This window comes from Trachurus japonicus, chromosome 11, assembly GCF_045865225.1.
Source record: "Trachurus japonicus isolate A0001 chromosome 11, Traja_1.0".
Lineage (NCBI taxonomy): Eukaryota > Metazoa > Chordata > Actinopteri > Carangiformes > Carangidae > Trachurus > Trachurus japonicus.
In genome coordinates this window covers 17,418,918-17,434,213 of record NC_140917.1, presented here as the reverse complement: position 1 = coordinate 17,434,213, position 15,296 = coordinate 17,418,918, and the positions used below count along the sequence as shown (strand labels likewise).

Genomic DNA, 15,296 nt, shown 5'->3' with positions numbered 1-15,296 from the left:
CCATTAACACAAACTCATTGTGCTTCTTCTCTTCCCAGACTCAGGGGATGCACTCTGTGATGTCTCTTTTAATATGTGCTAATAAAATAATGACACCGTTTGCATTTTTCATGGTGAAAAATTTATTGAACTTAAAACACTGACTTCCTAAAAGAGGACACAACTGATGATGAGGAAAACTAGAAATGATCCAACTCGATGAAGGGATCAATTACATGCACATCTGAGCCACATTATCAGCGAGCACAGATCCCTACTGCTGTCCAACACAAGCAAAAACACGTCTCAGATGCTGATTAAACTTTCTTCAATGTGTTTCGTTAAAGGACCCGTCTGTTCTGGTTGAGCTTTCTTTTTGATCCCTTTGGTCTAAAAACTGAAAGAAAGTTCCTCTGTAGAAACAGCAAAGAAGACGTTTAACAAGAATCTGTTCAACACAAGTAAACCTTTGACATTCATTCTCTCTCCCCGATAAAACAGAAAAAACTGCAAGTAGTGTAAACTTGTTTTCTTTTTAAACTAGCTGAAGCAAATTAGTCACAGACCTCTTGTCCAATCTAAAATGTAAAGGCACATACGCAGTAGCTGGCAAACTAAATTTCTGAAAAACCTAAAACAAACAAAAAAAAAAACTTTCACATTTAATGTGAAACAGTCTGTGGTTCTTCTAGCTAATAATAAGGAAAATAATTGCAGTGTAGTGACAGAATAAATAAACATTTTACACTTCAAAGCTTCTTTCAATCTGAGAAAAATGAGAACTAACAATCACTATCTGTCGATTTTAACTTCACACCCACCAAAAGAAGGAAACTGTCATCATCATATATGACTAAGATCAAATAATGAAAGAAACCCCCCCCCCAAAAAAAAAAAAAAAAAACTACAAAGTGATGCTGCAGTACTTTATAGTTACTGTTTTGTACCATTATCATTCTTATTCAACTTAGAAACATAATAAAAAGTTGCAGCTTTCTAGGTTTTCTTTTCTTTTTCTCTGACCAAACAGCTGCGACTACGGCTGTCACCACTGTGCATGTCGACTTCATCAATCATCAACCAGCTAATGAAATATGAAGAAAACGGAAAAAAGAAAATACTGGTTTGGTTGTCAATCTCATTTAGACAAATTACAAATTCGTTAAATGAAACACTTTGGGGATTACTAAAGATTATTAAACTCTGTATGTTTTACTATGCGTGCTCTGGGATACCCAGTATATGTAGATCATGTGTTGGCGGTCCCCATGGCTACATCCCACAATAAGAACGTAGGATTCAGACTGGTGGTCTAATAAGAAAAGGAGTTAATAATGAGGAAAAAACAACCTTTGCTGTAAATGTGAATGTTTGAGAAAAGTGCTAAAGCGGTTTAGGAGTCATGAATTTAACTATGGCTATTTATATATGTATGTTAGTTTATCCTGTCCCCTTTTTTTGAGCAGCACTGATGCGAAGGTTTCATAAACTGGTTCCTGGTCGTTCCACACATCTGCTGTCAACTGACAGTTGGAGTCGGAGCATGAAAAGTCCTTCAAATATATAAACCAAACGCTTTAGGGCTCTAAAACAGCACTGTGTGTGTGTGTGTGTGTGTGTTTGCCCGAATCTACTAAAGAGCTGCTGCTGACACAAAACTGGTCTGACCTGATCTTATTCTTATCACTGAAAGAACCGGGATCTCATCCTCTGGGATCAGACAGTTGTACCTGACTGGAGGCAAATGGTATCTGCAAAAAAATGTCTCGGCATTTGTTTTAACCTGTTTGGAGCAGAGCCTCGTAGTATTCTGAGAGAACGAAAGGAGGCAAAAGTATTTGACGGTCTATTGAACACGTCTCACCGTCACTGATGAATCAGATACTATTTGTATGAACAGATTGAACTCAATTGCACTGGTGCTCGACAGCATTATTTGCAAATACCATCTCCTACAAACCCTGTTTTTATGCGATCTGAGTATTATCAGATGGAATTTACATTATGAACTGCAACATGCACTACTGAGAAAACACTACTGTATAGAGCAGAGGAAAATCCACACAACACATTACTGAAGGACTTTGCATTAGGAGGCATGACCCGACAGAGGTAGGTAACAACAACTAAGTCCAAAATGACAAGTACAAGTCTAGCTTATAATTAAAGACTCAGAGGGACACATTTATGAGAGGCACAACCACTCTGTACCAGAAGCTACTACAATTACAGCTCTGAAGAGGACAAGGTAGGCAAGAAATGTCCTATAAAACCACCGCTTGTGCTGTATCTTAGTGTTGGATTTTACTCCTTCTCCCCTCAGTGTCTCTGTTTAAGCTGTGGCGGCGAACTTCCAGAGGGCTTCTCGCTCAAACTCCTCCATCTCCTCCTCCAGGGAGTCGTCGTCTTCCTGCCCGTCGTCGTCCAAAACGTCCACCATGTCCTCCAGGATGTCCGCTACGTCCTCAGCAAAGTCGCTGAAAAGGACCCTGTCGTGGATGAACACGCCGTCCTCGAAGAAGTCGGCGGCCAGCTTTCGGATCTTGTCCTTGCTCTCGGGCGAAGACGCCTCCAGCTTGCTCAGGTAGCCCTCCAGCAGCTCCTCGAACTCGGACGCCTCCACGGCGTAGAGCCCCTCCTTGCTGGCGCAGTCGTCCACAGAGCTGCAGCCCAGCTGGGGACGGATGATGCGTCTGAGCTTCTGCTCCTGGTCTCTCCAGAAATCGTTGTGGTTGTGCTGGTGAGGCTGCGGCTGCTGCTGCTGCTGCTGCTGCTGGTGGCGATGCTGCTGCTGCTGCTGCTGCTGCTGCTGCTGCTGGTCCTGGTGACGATGGTTGTGTTGGTGAGTGTTTTTATCCGGCCGGCTGTGCCACGGCTTCTCCTTCCTTCTCTCCTCTCTGTCCATCTTGCGCTCGTCCTTCTTCCTCTCCCACTCGTCCTGGTGTTTCCTCCATGCCTCCTTGTGAGAGTTTTGCTTCTGGGACTTCCACTCCTTCTCCCTCTTCTCTTCTTTGTCCTTCCATCCTCCCTCTTTGCCGTGCTTCCACTCCTTCTCTTTATCCCCTCTCCACTCTTTCTTGTCCTCTTTCTTCCTGTGGTCCCGGTCGTTGTTTTTGCCTTTGTTCCCTTTCCATTTGGACTCCTGTGGCTTCTTCTTCCCCCACCTCTCCACTTGTTCGGAAAGCCTCTTCTGGATCTCCTCCAAATTATCTCTCACACCTTTCCTGCCGCCGCCATTTTTCTTCATCCCCTCCAGTCTCTTTCTGCTCTCCTCCAAAAGAACCTTCTGTCTCTGGAGTTCCTCCTTCAGCCTGCCTCCCTCTTTTTTTGCGTCCCCTGCCCTCTCGGGTCCCGCTGCCATCTGGTTGCTCTGACCGGCTTCATCAGCAGGCTGAGGGGCTGAACTGGGAGCAGGTTCTGGTGGTTTTTGATCAGCTATAGCTGTAGGAAGAAAGTTAAATTGATCAGAAAGACCCTTGCATTATTACATTTAAATAAATATTAAACAAGTGCAGCAAAAACGCCCGGTGATACCTGTGAGCTGGTTGAGTTCAGTCACCCTGTTCCTCAGAATCTCCAGCTCTTTCCTCAGCTCGGGCAGAGATGACAGCTCCTCCTTCAGCTTTGTGTTTTCTTGCTCCAGATCTGCTTTACCTTTTTCATCACCGCTCGCGGCCACTGCCTTCAGTGCTGAGTCAAGTTCTTCTTTCTGAGACTGACAGATAAAGAAAGACAGAGATAATAGAGTTAATCAAATCCAGGTTCTGCACAAACTTGGACATTAGTCAGAAAATATTTATTGAAACATCATGACAGTGTAAGACAACATCATTAGCATTAATCTGACTGTATACTGACCTTTAGTTGAGCCTCCAGCAGAGCGATTTGTTGGTTTTCCTGTGTCAGTTTATCCAATAACTCTTTCATATCCTGCGGATCACCGCTAAGCCCGTCCTGGATTGGAAATCATTGGCAAATGAATAATACAAATATCTTTGAATAATCCACTCCTTTTCATGCTCTCATAGTTTGTCTCCAACATTTAAGACTCATCTTTTTCTTCAAACAGTGTGATATGTTGTCCATTTTGTGTCTATATTGAACTGAGATTGAGTAAGTGAGGTGCGAGACAGTACGAACAGACCTGGCTTTGTTCTCCATCACCTAGTTCAGAGGCGTCAAAGTCACCTGTCAAAGAAGAAAACACGTCTTTCACACAAGTCTTACTACAGACGCTCTTACTGACACACAGCTGCCAGGCGCAGAAGATGCTTTTGTTGGGGGAGGGGGGTGTATTTTATGAGCTCAGGCCACTACCTGTGCACTACACAGAAATAATTTATATAAGCAGATTATTTAAAAATTACATGTAAAAAAAAGCATGGTATATTTCCCTTAGCAAGCACACTGCCTTTAACACATAATTTTCCCTTCAACTTGAGCACCGTTAACATCCAGTGAGTCCTTCCAAACGGGGATAAAGAGTGTTATTGTACAGGTCGAAATGCGTGTTATTTGCCATTTTCTGCTGCCACTGCATGAAGTGTCAGGCCAGATAAGTGTTTTGGACAAGCCTCCGAGTGTTAGCCAGCCAGCAAGTGCAGAAGCTTACGCCGCTGTTTTATCTCTTAGTGCTGGACCTACCGTCATCCAGGTCAGAGAGGAAACCTGTTGACACAGTTCAGCTTAGTCAACAAGATCTAAAAGCAGACACGGAACTAACACTTGAAAACCGCAAATAATTGTGCGTGTGTTATTTGTTAATACTGGCACTGTCGAATAAGCAACTGGTGTCATGATGTCATTTTCAACCAGTATTTACAGTAAACACTACAGCTGTCCAATCTGTGACGCAACAGGTGTATACAGGTGCTACTACTACTACTAAAAGGACACCCTGGAAGATTAAGGGGTTATCCCTCAATAAAATTTGAAATTTGGTCAAAATTCAACAAAACTCCATACTAAGTTATTCTTAGTATTGTATCTTCATGTATTAGACAATAAATATCATCACCATGGCTTAAATTTTACTGTTAATGTGCAGCTTGGAGCAACTTGGAGGAGAAGTTGTGTATCTGACCAGACAACAGAAGCAAGCAGGCCGATTTAGCGAGGCATGAGAGAAACTCACCTGAGAGGAAGAGGGAACCTAAAAAGAGCAGAATCAGAGCTCCCACAATGCATTTGTTCAAGGAGAACCACGGCTTTTCCTCCATCTTCTTCTCAGCCAGCTTGAACTCCACTTCCTCATCCTCATCCTCTTCATCCGATGTCCTTGGTCTCTGCGGTGCATCGAAAGGGGGCAAATTCCTCCTTCGCAGTCCATCATCAAAGCCGCTTGTGTCGCCAAAATCAAAACTGGTTGACGGCTCTGGGAAGAGTAGAAAGGCAGAGGTTTTCAACGTGAAAAAAAAAAAAACCTGGCAAGACGGCAGAGTTGTCACATTTTATCACGGATTTTTGTGAGAGACGATATTGCTCCTAAACCTAAACCACATGTGGCCCTGAGTCACTTCAACAAATCATCTCGACATCTTCAGATAGAGAACTTTCCAAAATCTGAATTATCTACTGGCAGATTGCCGCACAGAAAGTACTCCAATCTAAGCGAACGCATGAAGTGCAAAGACTCAACCATGTGTAAACAGTGTGTAAAAAAAAAGGGAGACAAAAAGTCAGTGATGCTTGTGGAAATGGATGACATTTTCTCACTAAATTACAACAACAGCAATTTCATGCATGGGGGTTTCTCATTTTCTCAGCGGGGTGAATATGTCCCTGTCATACTGATAAATCTCTTTCCAGCTGTTAGTGTGACACAGATAAGAAACATGTTAACCAATTCTTTTGCATGAGGACCCTCATTTTCTGCTTCTGTTGACTAGTGCTAATTACTAAAAACCATAAACCACTTATTTATTTCAAGGCCGTGCAACCAAAAGGGCAAAGCTGTTAGCTGCCGTGGGGCTACTACAGACCTCCCAGTAGCCCACAAAAAGCCCCACTGTGTGGTTTATGGTAATAGGATCAATTATAACTCGACTTGTCTTGGTGTAATGTCCAAGTATGTCAAAATGTAGCATAGAGAGAGAGAGAGAGAGAGAGAGAGAGGAGTGGGGGTTGGTACCAGCCCCGAGGCCCAATAGCAGGTTATTCTAGTCATGACTTCACTTCAGAGAGGACTCTGCTCTTCTGCACAACAATTTCAGAGCTCAAGTCTTTTATATAAGTACATGTATAATTTGGGGCTGTGGGGTGTGTGCGCTGAATATCACCAGACACGGAAAATAGTGGATACACTGTTTGATGCTGAGACACACATAATGCATGTTGAAATATGTAAGCTGAATATAATTTATGTTGCAGTCCTGCATATATACACTGTGGGATTGCATAATGTCAACTGCTACAGCAGTGTTTCCAGTCTTTTTGGTTTGTGACCTCCAAGAATGAATGCCTGCTTGCAATTATTGTCACAGATTACAGCCTTAGGTTTGACATGAGTTATGAACAGTTGTTGTTTTGTGGGATTATTGAAGGGTTGAGGAGTTGGAAGCATCTAATATTTCATTAGAAAAACCACCAGATCGCTCTAGTGCCATGTGCCGATCTATCACACAAGCAAAATCCATCCCATACCTTCGTCTTCTTCTTCTCTGTCATCTTGGGTCACTGACTCAAATGGCTCTGCTGTCTCCTCCTCCTCCTCCTCTGCTTCTAGTGAACCAACAGTCTCCGGTGCAGGACTTTCATCAATGGGGTCTTCTGTCACCGGGGTCTCTGTGACTGGGCTTGGCAGCTCTGTGCTTTCTGGAACAAAGCTGATATCAGCGTCAACATGAGCCGGGGGATCAGTGGCCGTAATGGTCTCTGTGGGGACGTTAACCTCGGGTTCAGCAGCGAATGCCAGACTTTCCCCAGCGGGGCTCGCAGCAACCGGCCCGATATCAGCAGGCTTGTCAGGCACCGGGTCTGTGGAGACGGGGGTCTCAGTCACGGGGGGAGCAGAGCAGGGCTCCTCAAACTCAGATGGTGGGAGTTCGGCAGCAGGAATATCAAGTTGAGCCCCCAGATCGATGTTGGTGACAAAGGGTATGGCTCCTAGGTGGTCGTTATCACTGGGGGAGCTGGTGTCAATATCATGTATAACTGGAGCCTGACTCTCTGGGTCGAGGTCAGCAGGGTCAAGGGGGTTGTGTGGCAGAGGACTCATCCGGGTTGGGCTTGAAGGAATGGGACCCTCACTGGACTCTGGAGAGGTCTCTTGACACACCTAGAAAATAGAGCCAGAGAGAAAGAAAGTGTGAGAAAACTTTTATACTTCATTATTTTGTGACTTTCATTGCAATCAAGTTTTTAAAATTCCCTCAGTCTACAGTATATGGCCCTGAGTGATTTTTCATCATTTCAGGAGAAAAGGACTCTTGTCTAATTTATCGTCTACATCTACTGAGAGAAAAAAAACAGTACACATGGTAAACTGGTGTTTCTCACTCCCTTGATGATAGATTTCAATCTATACACACATAACTGAAAACTTATAAAATAGAAATAATATGTATATTTTCTGTAGCTATGGTATAATGGACTACTAAATAAAGAACAAAGAAAGAAAACATCAGCTGAGTTAGTTATAATTGTGCGTATGTGGTCTGACTTGAATGATGGTTTTCTAATGTGATTAATTTAAACCTCGGTGGGATTATTACAGTTTATTGCACTAACCTGGTGTCCTTCCTCAGACAGGACAGTTTCTACTGGAATGTCACTTGGTTTGAACTCCGCAGCAGCTCCTGAAATAACGCCACAGTGTCAACACAACAATTTGAAACTGCAGAGGGTTTAAAAAAAAAAGAAAAAAAAGAAGCAATGTCTTCAATGTCTAGAATGAGCCATGCCCTACACAGCTCCTCTACATGCTTCAGCCATCTTGACTTTCACTACCTGCCACCTCCTCAGACAGACTGGGGACGTCGCCCAGGCTCTCGGTGCCGTCGTCCACAGGCCCCACATTCTCAACAGCAGCTTCCTGTAGAGTAAGAAGATCCTATAAGATCAGGCATTCACATTAACACCTAAAGTATTGGTAATAGTGACCTTGACATTTACAGCACACACAATACAGGCATGCATATTATCCCTCGGCTGAGGGATGTGCCGATATTTCTTGGTGGTAATTTTAATCAAATCATCATGGTTTGCTATTTTGTTAAAGAATCAAATCTGATTTTTGACGGCAGCTGCCACAAAGCCAACACCCATTACTGTCAAATGTGATTGCTATACATGCTGATATTTAATACTCTGTTTTTAAAATGAATATTGTGTCATACCAAATATCCTTACAGTACAAAGCCTGTGTAATCTCAGCTGTCATACTTAGGGATATAGATGGTATAAACAAAATATTTCCGCATAACATGTAAGAAATCAACAACACAACATACAATGGCCTTAAATCAACACTTCTTGTGCATTAGTTTTAGTTGGTTGCTCTTAAATAAACTCACAATTTAATTTATTTTTATATCCATGGAGGATCTTCTGATCATGACACCATAAACACATTTGTCTGCCTTAACCCACATGCACATGCACATGGAGCAAACAAACAAAACAACACACAATAGCTATGGAAGAATAGACTAGTCAGTGCTTTACACATGCAAACTGGGCAGGTCATCATTTGACAACAGTCACCATCATGGGCAGCTTCAATGCTGCTTGTGCAGACATGTCACATTTTACATGAGTCTGTATTCATGAGACAGGATAAAAGCCAGGCTGCAAATTGTATCCAGGCACAGAGAATCTCAGGGGAGAGTTTTCCTGAGCTGGTTTTCTAAGTCTTACCTCGGGGGAGAGGAGGGTCCAGCTGTTGGTTGAGGACGCACTGCTGCCTGTGCTATTGCTGTTGTCAGACATCGCCCTCTTCAGGCTCAACTCGGCACAGCACGGTGCAGATTCAGCTCAATGATTTTTCTGCAGACGAAGACAGAAACAACGTGTCTTCACTGAACATGCCAGATGCATACATACACCAAATGTCCTGTGGGAGTTAGGGGGTAACGTTAGGCTATTATCTTGATGTGATAATCCGACTGTGACTTAATAGTGGGTAGGCATAGCATTAAAATTATCCATATGCACACTCTTGAACATTAAAATACGCACAAATGACACACGATGTCTAATTTCGTGCAGTAATTAGATAGTTATTATGTAAATGCTGGTCTAAAATGACTCAATAACGTCACAGTTTAGGACCTGATTCACCGCACACACACGGGATAAAGCCCAGATTGTCGTTGATACAAGTTATGTAACGGTATGGTGGCATCCATAATATACTGCTGCGCAGTGAAACAAAGGGTTCAGTCAGAGGAAACAGGAATCTCATGATTACATTAATCGCCGCTGCTATTTCCAGCCAACCATTCATTCAGACCCATCCATCCTCTCAATCTGTGTGGCAGTTAAATTACCAAAAATGGTCAAACCACAGGCACGAGCAGCTCATTGATCCAGAAACAGAGCAAAACAAAGGTTGATACTCACTCGTCGACAACACTATCTGCGCTAAGGTTCAGTTTTTTTGCACATATGGTAGACAAAATTCATAGGCCGTGGTTGTTGTAGCAACCAAATTCAAGGTTCACTCATGATGGTAAACAAAGGATGGTAGGCTGAATAAACCCACTCCCACTCTTCCGCGTTCTCACTCACTCAGGCCCCGCTGTTGGCGAGCGCTTCACACACTTGCTCGACTCTTATCGAGTTAAAACACAAAGAAGACGTTTTATTTACCCCACTTGCTTACAGCTCAGTCCTCGGCTGTTTTTCCCCTTCAAAACGTTTTGTTTTTTTAGTAACAACAACGCTCTTCTCTTCCCCTGAACTTGGGAACTTTGGGAATTCCAAGCTGCGTCACGTCGACCAATGCGGCTCTCGGCCAATGGGATTTCAGCAAAGCCTGTGGAGCGCCCGCCCCTAAAGCGAGGATGGACCAATCGGGTAGAAGTGTCGTGTCAGGGGAAGCGACGCACAGCCCAGCATGATTGACGTCCGCAGGTGAAAGTGGCAGGTGATGGAAGAAGATTCCGCCCCCAGTGCTTTAATAATACAACTTCACGTGTGAACCTAAGGCTCAAGATGCATCCGTGCACTTTATATATACAGAAGGGAGAGGCTGACTGGACCAGCCGCACACTGACACGTCTACAGAGTTATATTTGAACTGTGGGACTTACCACAGTGGACAACCCCTTATCCTATTGCTCCAGTGCAGCAATTCATTTCATCATCTGACTCTTTCTCCTCTATTATTAGTCTGCTAAATGTTTTGTCTGTGAAAGATACACTTACACCTCTGCATATGGCTGGATTAGCCTATAACTGAATATTGTTGACAACTACCCAGAAGATCATAATCACAATCTTTTAAGAACCTCAACTGTTGTTTATTGTTCACAATGTGACCTCATGTATTGTTGTTATCAGTTTTTTCTTGACCAAAGTAGGAGGATATTATTCCATCAATACTGTGAAGCCTATTATTTTCATTATCGGTACAGCCTAGAATCATATTCATTATTATCTGATTGATTGTTTAGTCTATTAAACATAAGAAAATAGTGAAAATCTCTGAGGCTCAAGTTAACATGTTTAAATTACTTTTAATGTCCAGCCAACTGTGGAAATCACTCAGTTGTTAAGTTCACAGTGATGCAAAAGTAAGACTTCAACCACTTCCCATATTACACATATAACATTTCTTATTACACTCAGCAGGGTCTGTAGTTGGGGGATGTAATGGCTGAGTGGATCAGACTTCTTCCAACGTGGGCCTCCCTGCACCGACCATACCTACACCCTGAGGGCAATGGGGCTACATGTTCATTGAGTGGGTGTGTGGAGTCCTGTTTTATTTCAACAGAATTGAGGGCCTGTGTGTAAACCCCACAAACTGCATCTACATTTTAATATGCTTTTCATTTTCTGATGTGTTTTCAGGATACGAATACCTTTACTTATTTCATCTGATAACAAGAGCTGGAGGGTGTGTTTGAATATGTTGGCACTGACCTAATTTTTTATTTTATTTTATTTTTTACTTTATTAGATTAGGGGAATGAATTATTTGATGTTGCAGCAGTGACATATGTTCTGTAATAAATTGTGTATCTGTTACAGTGCATCCAAGGCCTGCTGTGTTTTTATTTATGCCAATGCAATCATAGACTGTGCCAGACATCTATATTTATTGGGTTTTTAACAAATATGTAGACACTGCTCAATGTAAAAGATAAAAATTGGTACAAAAACTTTTAAAAGTTGTTATTTGTTTTTATGCTTTTCTTTTCCTTTATTACATGTGTCACAGTTGTGTAACTCAATAGTACAGTGGAGACTAATCTGGGTCACTAGTTATGCAATCACAATTAAATGTATGTCAAGTTTGAAATGCAGGAGCCTTGTTTCCTGCTTCCACTGGAGTGTACAGGAATGAACCTTGTTGTTTTCCCTGCCGTGTTGACCAATGGGGAAGACGAAACGGCGTGTGCGTCACTCTCCTGCGACCGGCAGAATTGACCAATGGCAAAAGAGCTCTTCCGTTCGATTGGCCAATGGGATGAGGCGAGGTCTATTTGAAAGATGAAAAGCGGGCTCGCAAACATTCGAGAGGGAAACAAAGAAGGAGACAACATCTCGTCGCTGTCCGACGCAAAAAATTGGAATAATTCACTTTTATTTTAAACATCCAGATATCTGGGAAATAGATAAGGTAATACTGAAACTTACTTGAATATGTCCCAAAGTGGTGTTGACGTCTAGTTTGCCGTTTATTATCAAACCAAGTCGTTAGATAGAAGTCTTGCTCTCGGCTACGTTAGCTTAGCTACACTCGCTTAGCAATGCGAACTAAAAAAAAGTTGCTTCCACAGCGGCACTAATCTGCTTCATTTGTTATTCTGAATGTTGACTAACGTTTAAAAAACCCCTCTCCACCAGATTTCCATCATGTCTCACAAACAGATCTACTACTCTGACAAATATGACGATGACAAGTACGAGTACAGGTTGGTAATGGTTTCTGTTTGTACAGCATGTACTTAAACTTTGACAGTGTTAACGTCTTTTTCTGTAACCGATTTTATGTCGCCATGGTAACATTCCACTGCTTTTGGTTACATAACACTGTACGCCATAATAATTTTAGGTGGTGCACTAATTTCCGTTAATACCCACCCTTTTCCCCCAACAGGCATGTAATGCTACCGAAAGACATTGCCAGGCGTGTACCCAAGACCCATTTGATGTCCGAGACCGAGTGGAGGAACCTGGGTGTCCAACAGAGTCAAGGATGGGTGCATTACATGATCCACCAGCCAGGTATCGTAATTCTCAACCAAGGGCAATGTTTTATGATTATGTAATAATAATAAAATAATAAACTCGTATGGTAAAAGCAAATCACGGATGTAGGCAGGGGCCTGACCATTCAGGGCTTTAAAAACAATTAGTAAAATCTTAAAATCAATTCTAAAACTCACGGGCAGCCAATGGAGAGTGGCAAGGGTTGGAGTTATGTGGTCACTTCTCTTACTACCTGTTAAAAGCCTGGCAGCTGCATTCTGAATGAGTTGCAGTCTACGGATGTTTCCTTTACAGATCCCAGCATACAGAGCGTTACAGTAATCAAGTCATGTATGTACTGATCTGTCAATTAAGCACACATGCTAAACATGTTACATGTAAGGATGAGTGGATATGTGCTGGTACTGCTAGTTCAAAGTGCAGTGCCATAACGTAAGGGAGAAGCATTCAGGAGGTACCATGATCAAAGTAGGAGTCTTAATCTGAACGACAGCTCTGAAATGTATCACTAGAATTTAAGTTAATACTTAAATTGAAGATATAAATTAATTATGTTTAGGTCTATATTTATAATGTCAGTTACTTACTGCAGCTTCTATCTTAAATATTGTTTTGACCGCAGCGCCCACTAATGTATGAAACGAGGCACAATGAAGGATCAGGGATGTTTTCTTTTGATGGATCATCAGTCTATAAAGTCAGAAAATGGTGAAAATGGACACCATTTCCCCAGAGTCATGATATACGATATATTTGTTCAATTACATGCAGAGTTATTATTTTGTGATCCACTAAATAATAAATTGACTTATTGTTTTCAGCTCTTCATAGGACACATCTTTTGGTCGGTTTGCATGTTGTGTATCTGATAAAAATTGCAATCGTTGTAGTTTAAAGATCTGGGACAAATTCACGTTTTTTTATTAAATTGATACCCTTAACGGGTCCATTTGCACCTATTTTAAAGAGGTGATTATAGGTTAGGGGTCAAAATATCAACAGACTTGTCGACGAGCATATGGACGACAGGTGCAAAGTCAGTCACACCTTCCATTCAAAATTTGTGTAATATGAGTTAGTAGAGTCAAGTTTCCCTCCAAACAATCAAAGCATCACAACTGCTGAGCTTTACTTGATCTCTGCTTACGTATTGTACGCCTTTCTTTTCTTCCTGCAGAGCCACACATCTTGCTGTTCCGACGTCCTCTGCCCCCCCAAAAATCCTAAGTGAGAGATGCTCTGGGTCCTCGCAAGATCAGTCCCACTTATGTGCCACATATTGACTCATCAAAATAGAGATCATGCTGTCAAATTCCCAATGTGTGGTCGATGACTTGTTGTGGCTGATCAGGCTGGACCTGGAAAAGGACTATCACACTTATAAACAGTGGTTGTGGACTGGATTATGCCTTGAGGGAACAAAATCATCACTCTTCTCCTGAGGAAAAGACTTGTGCATGTGTTAACAGCAACACACCATCTGTCAGAAACATTCAGATCAGCTAACACTGTCTTTGACTTAATCTTTCTGTCCAACTTGCTGAACCCGCTTGGATATTCCAGCTTTTTAGAACCATTGTATTAAGATGTAGGGAGAGAAACTTGTTAAAACATTTGAATGATTCTAACGGAGTGCACTCTGGGTTGAGCTCAGGTCACAACAGAAGCCAGACAGAATAGTTGGATCCCAAATTAACTTCAACTCTGACACAAACTGCGGTTTTTAAGTTACATGTTGCTGCTCAGTTTAAATGACACTGTAAATTGGCATTTAACAATCTGTCATGTGCATGAAAAGCCGCATCTTTAATAGTCATGTAACTTGCCTTTGATCACTTTTTCAATAAGAGCATATATTAGACTGGGGCCTACTTTAAAAACAAATCTTGCTGATGGGTCTGATTGTACGAGCTGCTCAGTATTTATGAATGTGTTGCCCTTTCTGAAATAAATGTAAACTTTTAAATCTCAGTAGCATGGACTTGTGTTTTGACAGTATTTGGTGTAAACAACTACTGTACGATTACACAAAGCCACTCTACACATGAAAGGCATTTTCCGGTTAAATAAATGAATTGAATAAATAATGGTGGTTGACAGCTTTAATGGCGAACACTACCAGAAATGCTCTTATAAAATACACCCAAATTATTTACACCAGCTGTTGGCAAGGCAATTACATTTATTTTTGTTTAATATTGTATGATATTGCATTGAGGCACTTGTGTGTGCATATATTTTTTTCTTCTTCTGTTTCTTTTCCTGAAACTTGCACCCACCAACTCTGTCCTGTCTGTTTTCAGTCTGTCCCGTTTTATTTGTGCCTTCTTATAAAATCTACTTTTCACTCCTGTTTGACAGAATCAGTTTATGTTTAAATGTGTTGCCATTGAGCCGATCTGCCTTTCTCAGTCACTGGAAATCAGTATTAAGAAAGTCACAATGCATTTACTCTTTGGATTTAACGTGTTCACTTTGTTCAGTAACCCTGATGGTAATACTAGCCTGCTGGGTTATTACAGATGAGCTGTGGAACAAGTTGCAGCCGCCGCATCAAAGTGTGAAAGAAATGTGCTTGTCTTTAATCTGCAGGAAATTTATGAAAAACTTTAAGAACTCCTTCAGTTTTATCCCATCATTTAGTGGTTGGTAAAGACATAAATCCAGCAGACAACAGCATGAGGTTCCTCTGAATACACCCTCACTTTGACTGTAAAATGAGGGCGGTGAGGGATGATTCCTGTGGCCTGTGTCCAAAGGCTGTTAACTCTCAAACCAAACAGAATGACGTTAACTTATGAACTGCATGTACTAGTGCACCCACGCCAGGCAACAGAACCATTTGATAATAAAGAAATTAACATGCACTGATTTTTTAAAAACTTTTATTATGAAAGAGACTCACTCACTCACATCCGGCCTGTTGCAACAATGCT

At 41.9% G+C, this 15,296-nt stretch overlaps 2 protein-coding genes across 9 annotated transcripts; one reads left to right on the top strand and one right to left on the bottom strand.

The window, feature by feature from the left end:
• Positions 1-302: 302 nt before the first annotated feature.
• On the bottom strand, positions 303-10,200 carry pbxip1a (pre-B-cell leukemia homeobox interacting protein 1a). Of its 8 annotated transcripts, none has more exons than XM_085791368.1 (11): positions 9,790-10,200; positions 8,836-8,964; positions 7,927-8,011; positions 7,708-7,775; positions 6,622-7,255; positions 5,114-5,353; positions 4,624-4,647; positions 4,124-4,167; positions 3,838-3,933; positions 3,514-3,694; positions 303-3,420 (listed from the first exon to the last, which is right to left on the bottom strand). In XM_085791368.1, exons 2-11 carry the CDS (start codon positions 8,905-8,907, stop codon positions 2,312-2,314), a joined length of 2,553 nt encoding a protein of 850 aa, XP_085647494.1. In that variant the 5' UTR covers positions 8,908-8,964; positions 9,790-10,200; the 3' UTR covers positions 303-2,311. The 8 variants fall into 8 exon arrangements, with proteins under 8 accessions (XP_085647494.1, XP_085647497.1, XP_085647496.1 ...); XM_085791371.1 differs by having other exon boundaries at positions 303-3,414; XM_085791370.1 differs by having other exon boundaries at positions 9,803-9,923.
• Positions 10,201-11,658: 1,458 nt separating this feature from the next.
• Positions 11,659-14,326, top strand: cks1b (CDC28 protein kinase regulatory subunit 1B). Its single transcript, XM_085791366.1, has 4 exons — positions 11,659-11,767; positions 11,995-12,062; positions 12,248-12,375; positions 13,538-14,326. The coding sequence occupies exons 2-4, from the start codon at positions 12,004-12,006 to the stop codon at positions 13,585-13,587; spliced, it is 237 nt and encodes a 78-aa protein (XP_085647492.1). The 5' UTR covers positions 11,659-11,767; positions 11,995-12,003; the 3' UTR covers positions 13,588-14,326.
• The last annotated feature ends 970 nt before the right edge of the window (positions 14,327-15,296 follow it).

What these genes read in the sequence shown, in the direction of transcription:
- pbxip1a (XM_085791368.1), bottom strand. Translation starts at nt 8,907, where the DNA reads ATGTCTGACAACAGCAATAGCACAGGCAGCAGTGCGTCCTCAACCAAC. An exon ending in CAGAGAAGAAGAAGACGAAG is followed by an intron (nt 5,354 to 6,621) that starts GTATGGGATGGA and finishes TACTCTTCCCAG; the next exon opens with AGCCGTCAACCAGTTTTGAT. An exon ending in TGAACTCAACCAGCTCACAG is followed by an intron (nt 3,421 to 3,513) that starts GTATCACCGGGC and finishes TTCTTCCTACAG; the next exon opens with CTATAGCTGATCAAAAACCA.
- cks1b (XM_085791366.1), top strand. Translation starts at nt 12,004, where the DNA reads ATGTCTCACAAACAGATCTACTACTCTGACAAATATGACGATGACAAG. An exon ending in GATGACAAGTACGAGTACAG is followed by an intron (nt 12,063 to 12,247) that starts GTTGGTAATGGT and finishes TTCCCCCAACAG; the next exon opens with GCATGTAATGCTACCGAAAG. An exon ending in TTACATGATCCACCAGCCAG is followed by an intron (nt 12,376 to 13,537) that starts GTATCGTAATTC and finishes TTCTTCCTGCAG; the next exon opens with AGCCACACATCTTGCTGTTC.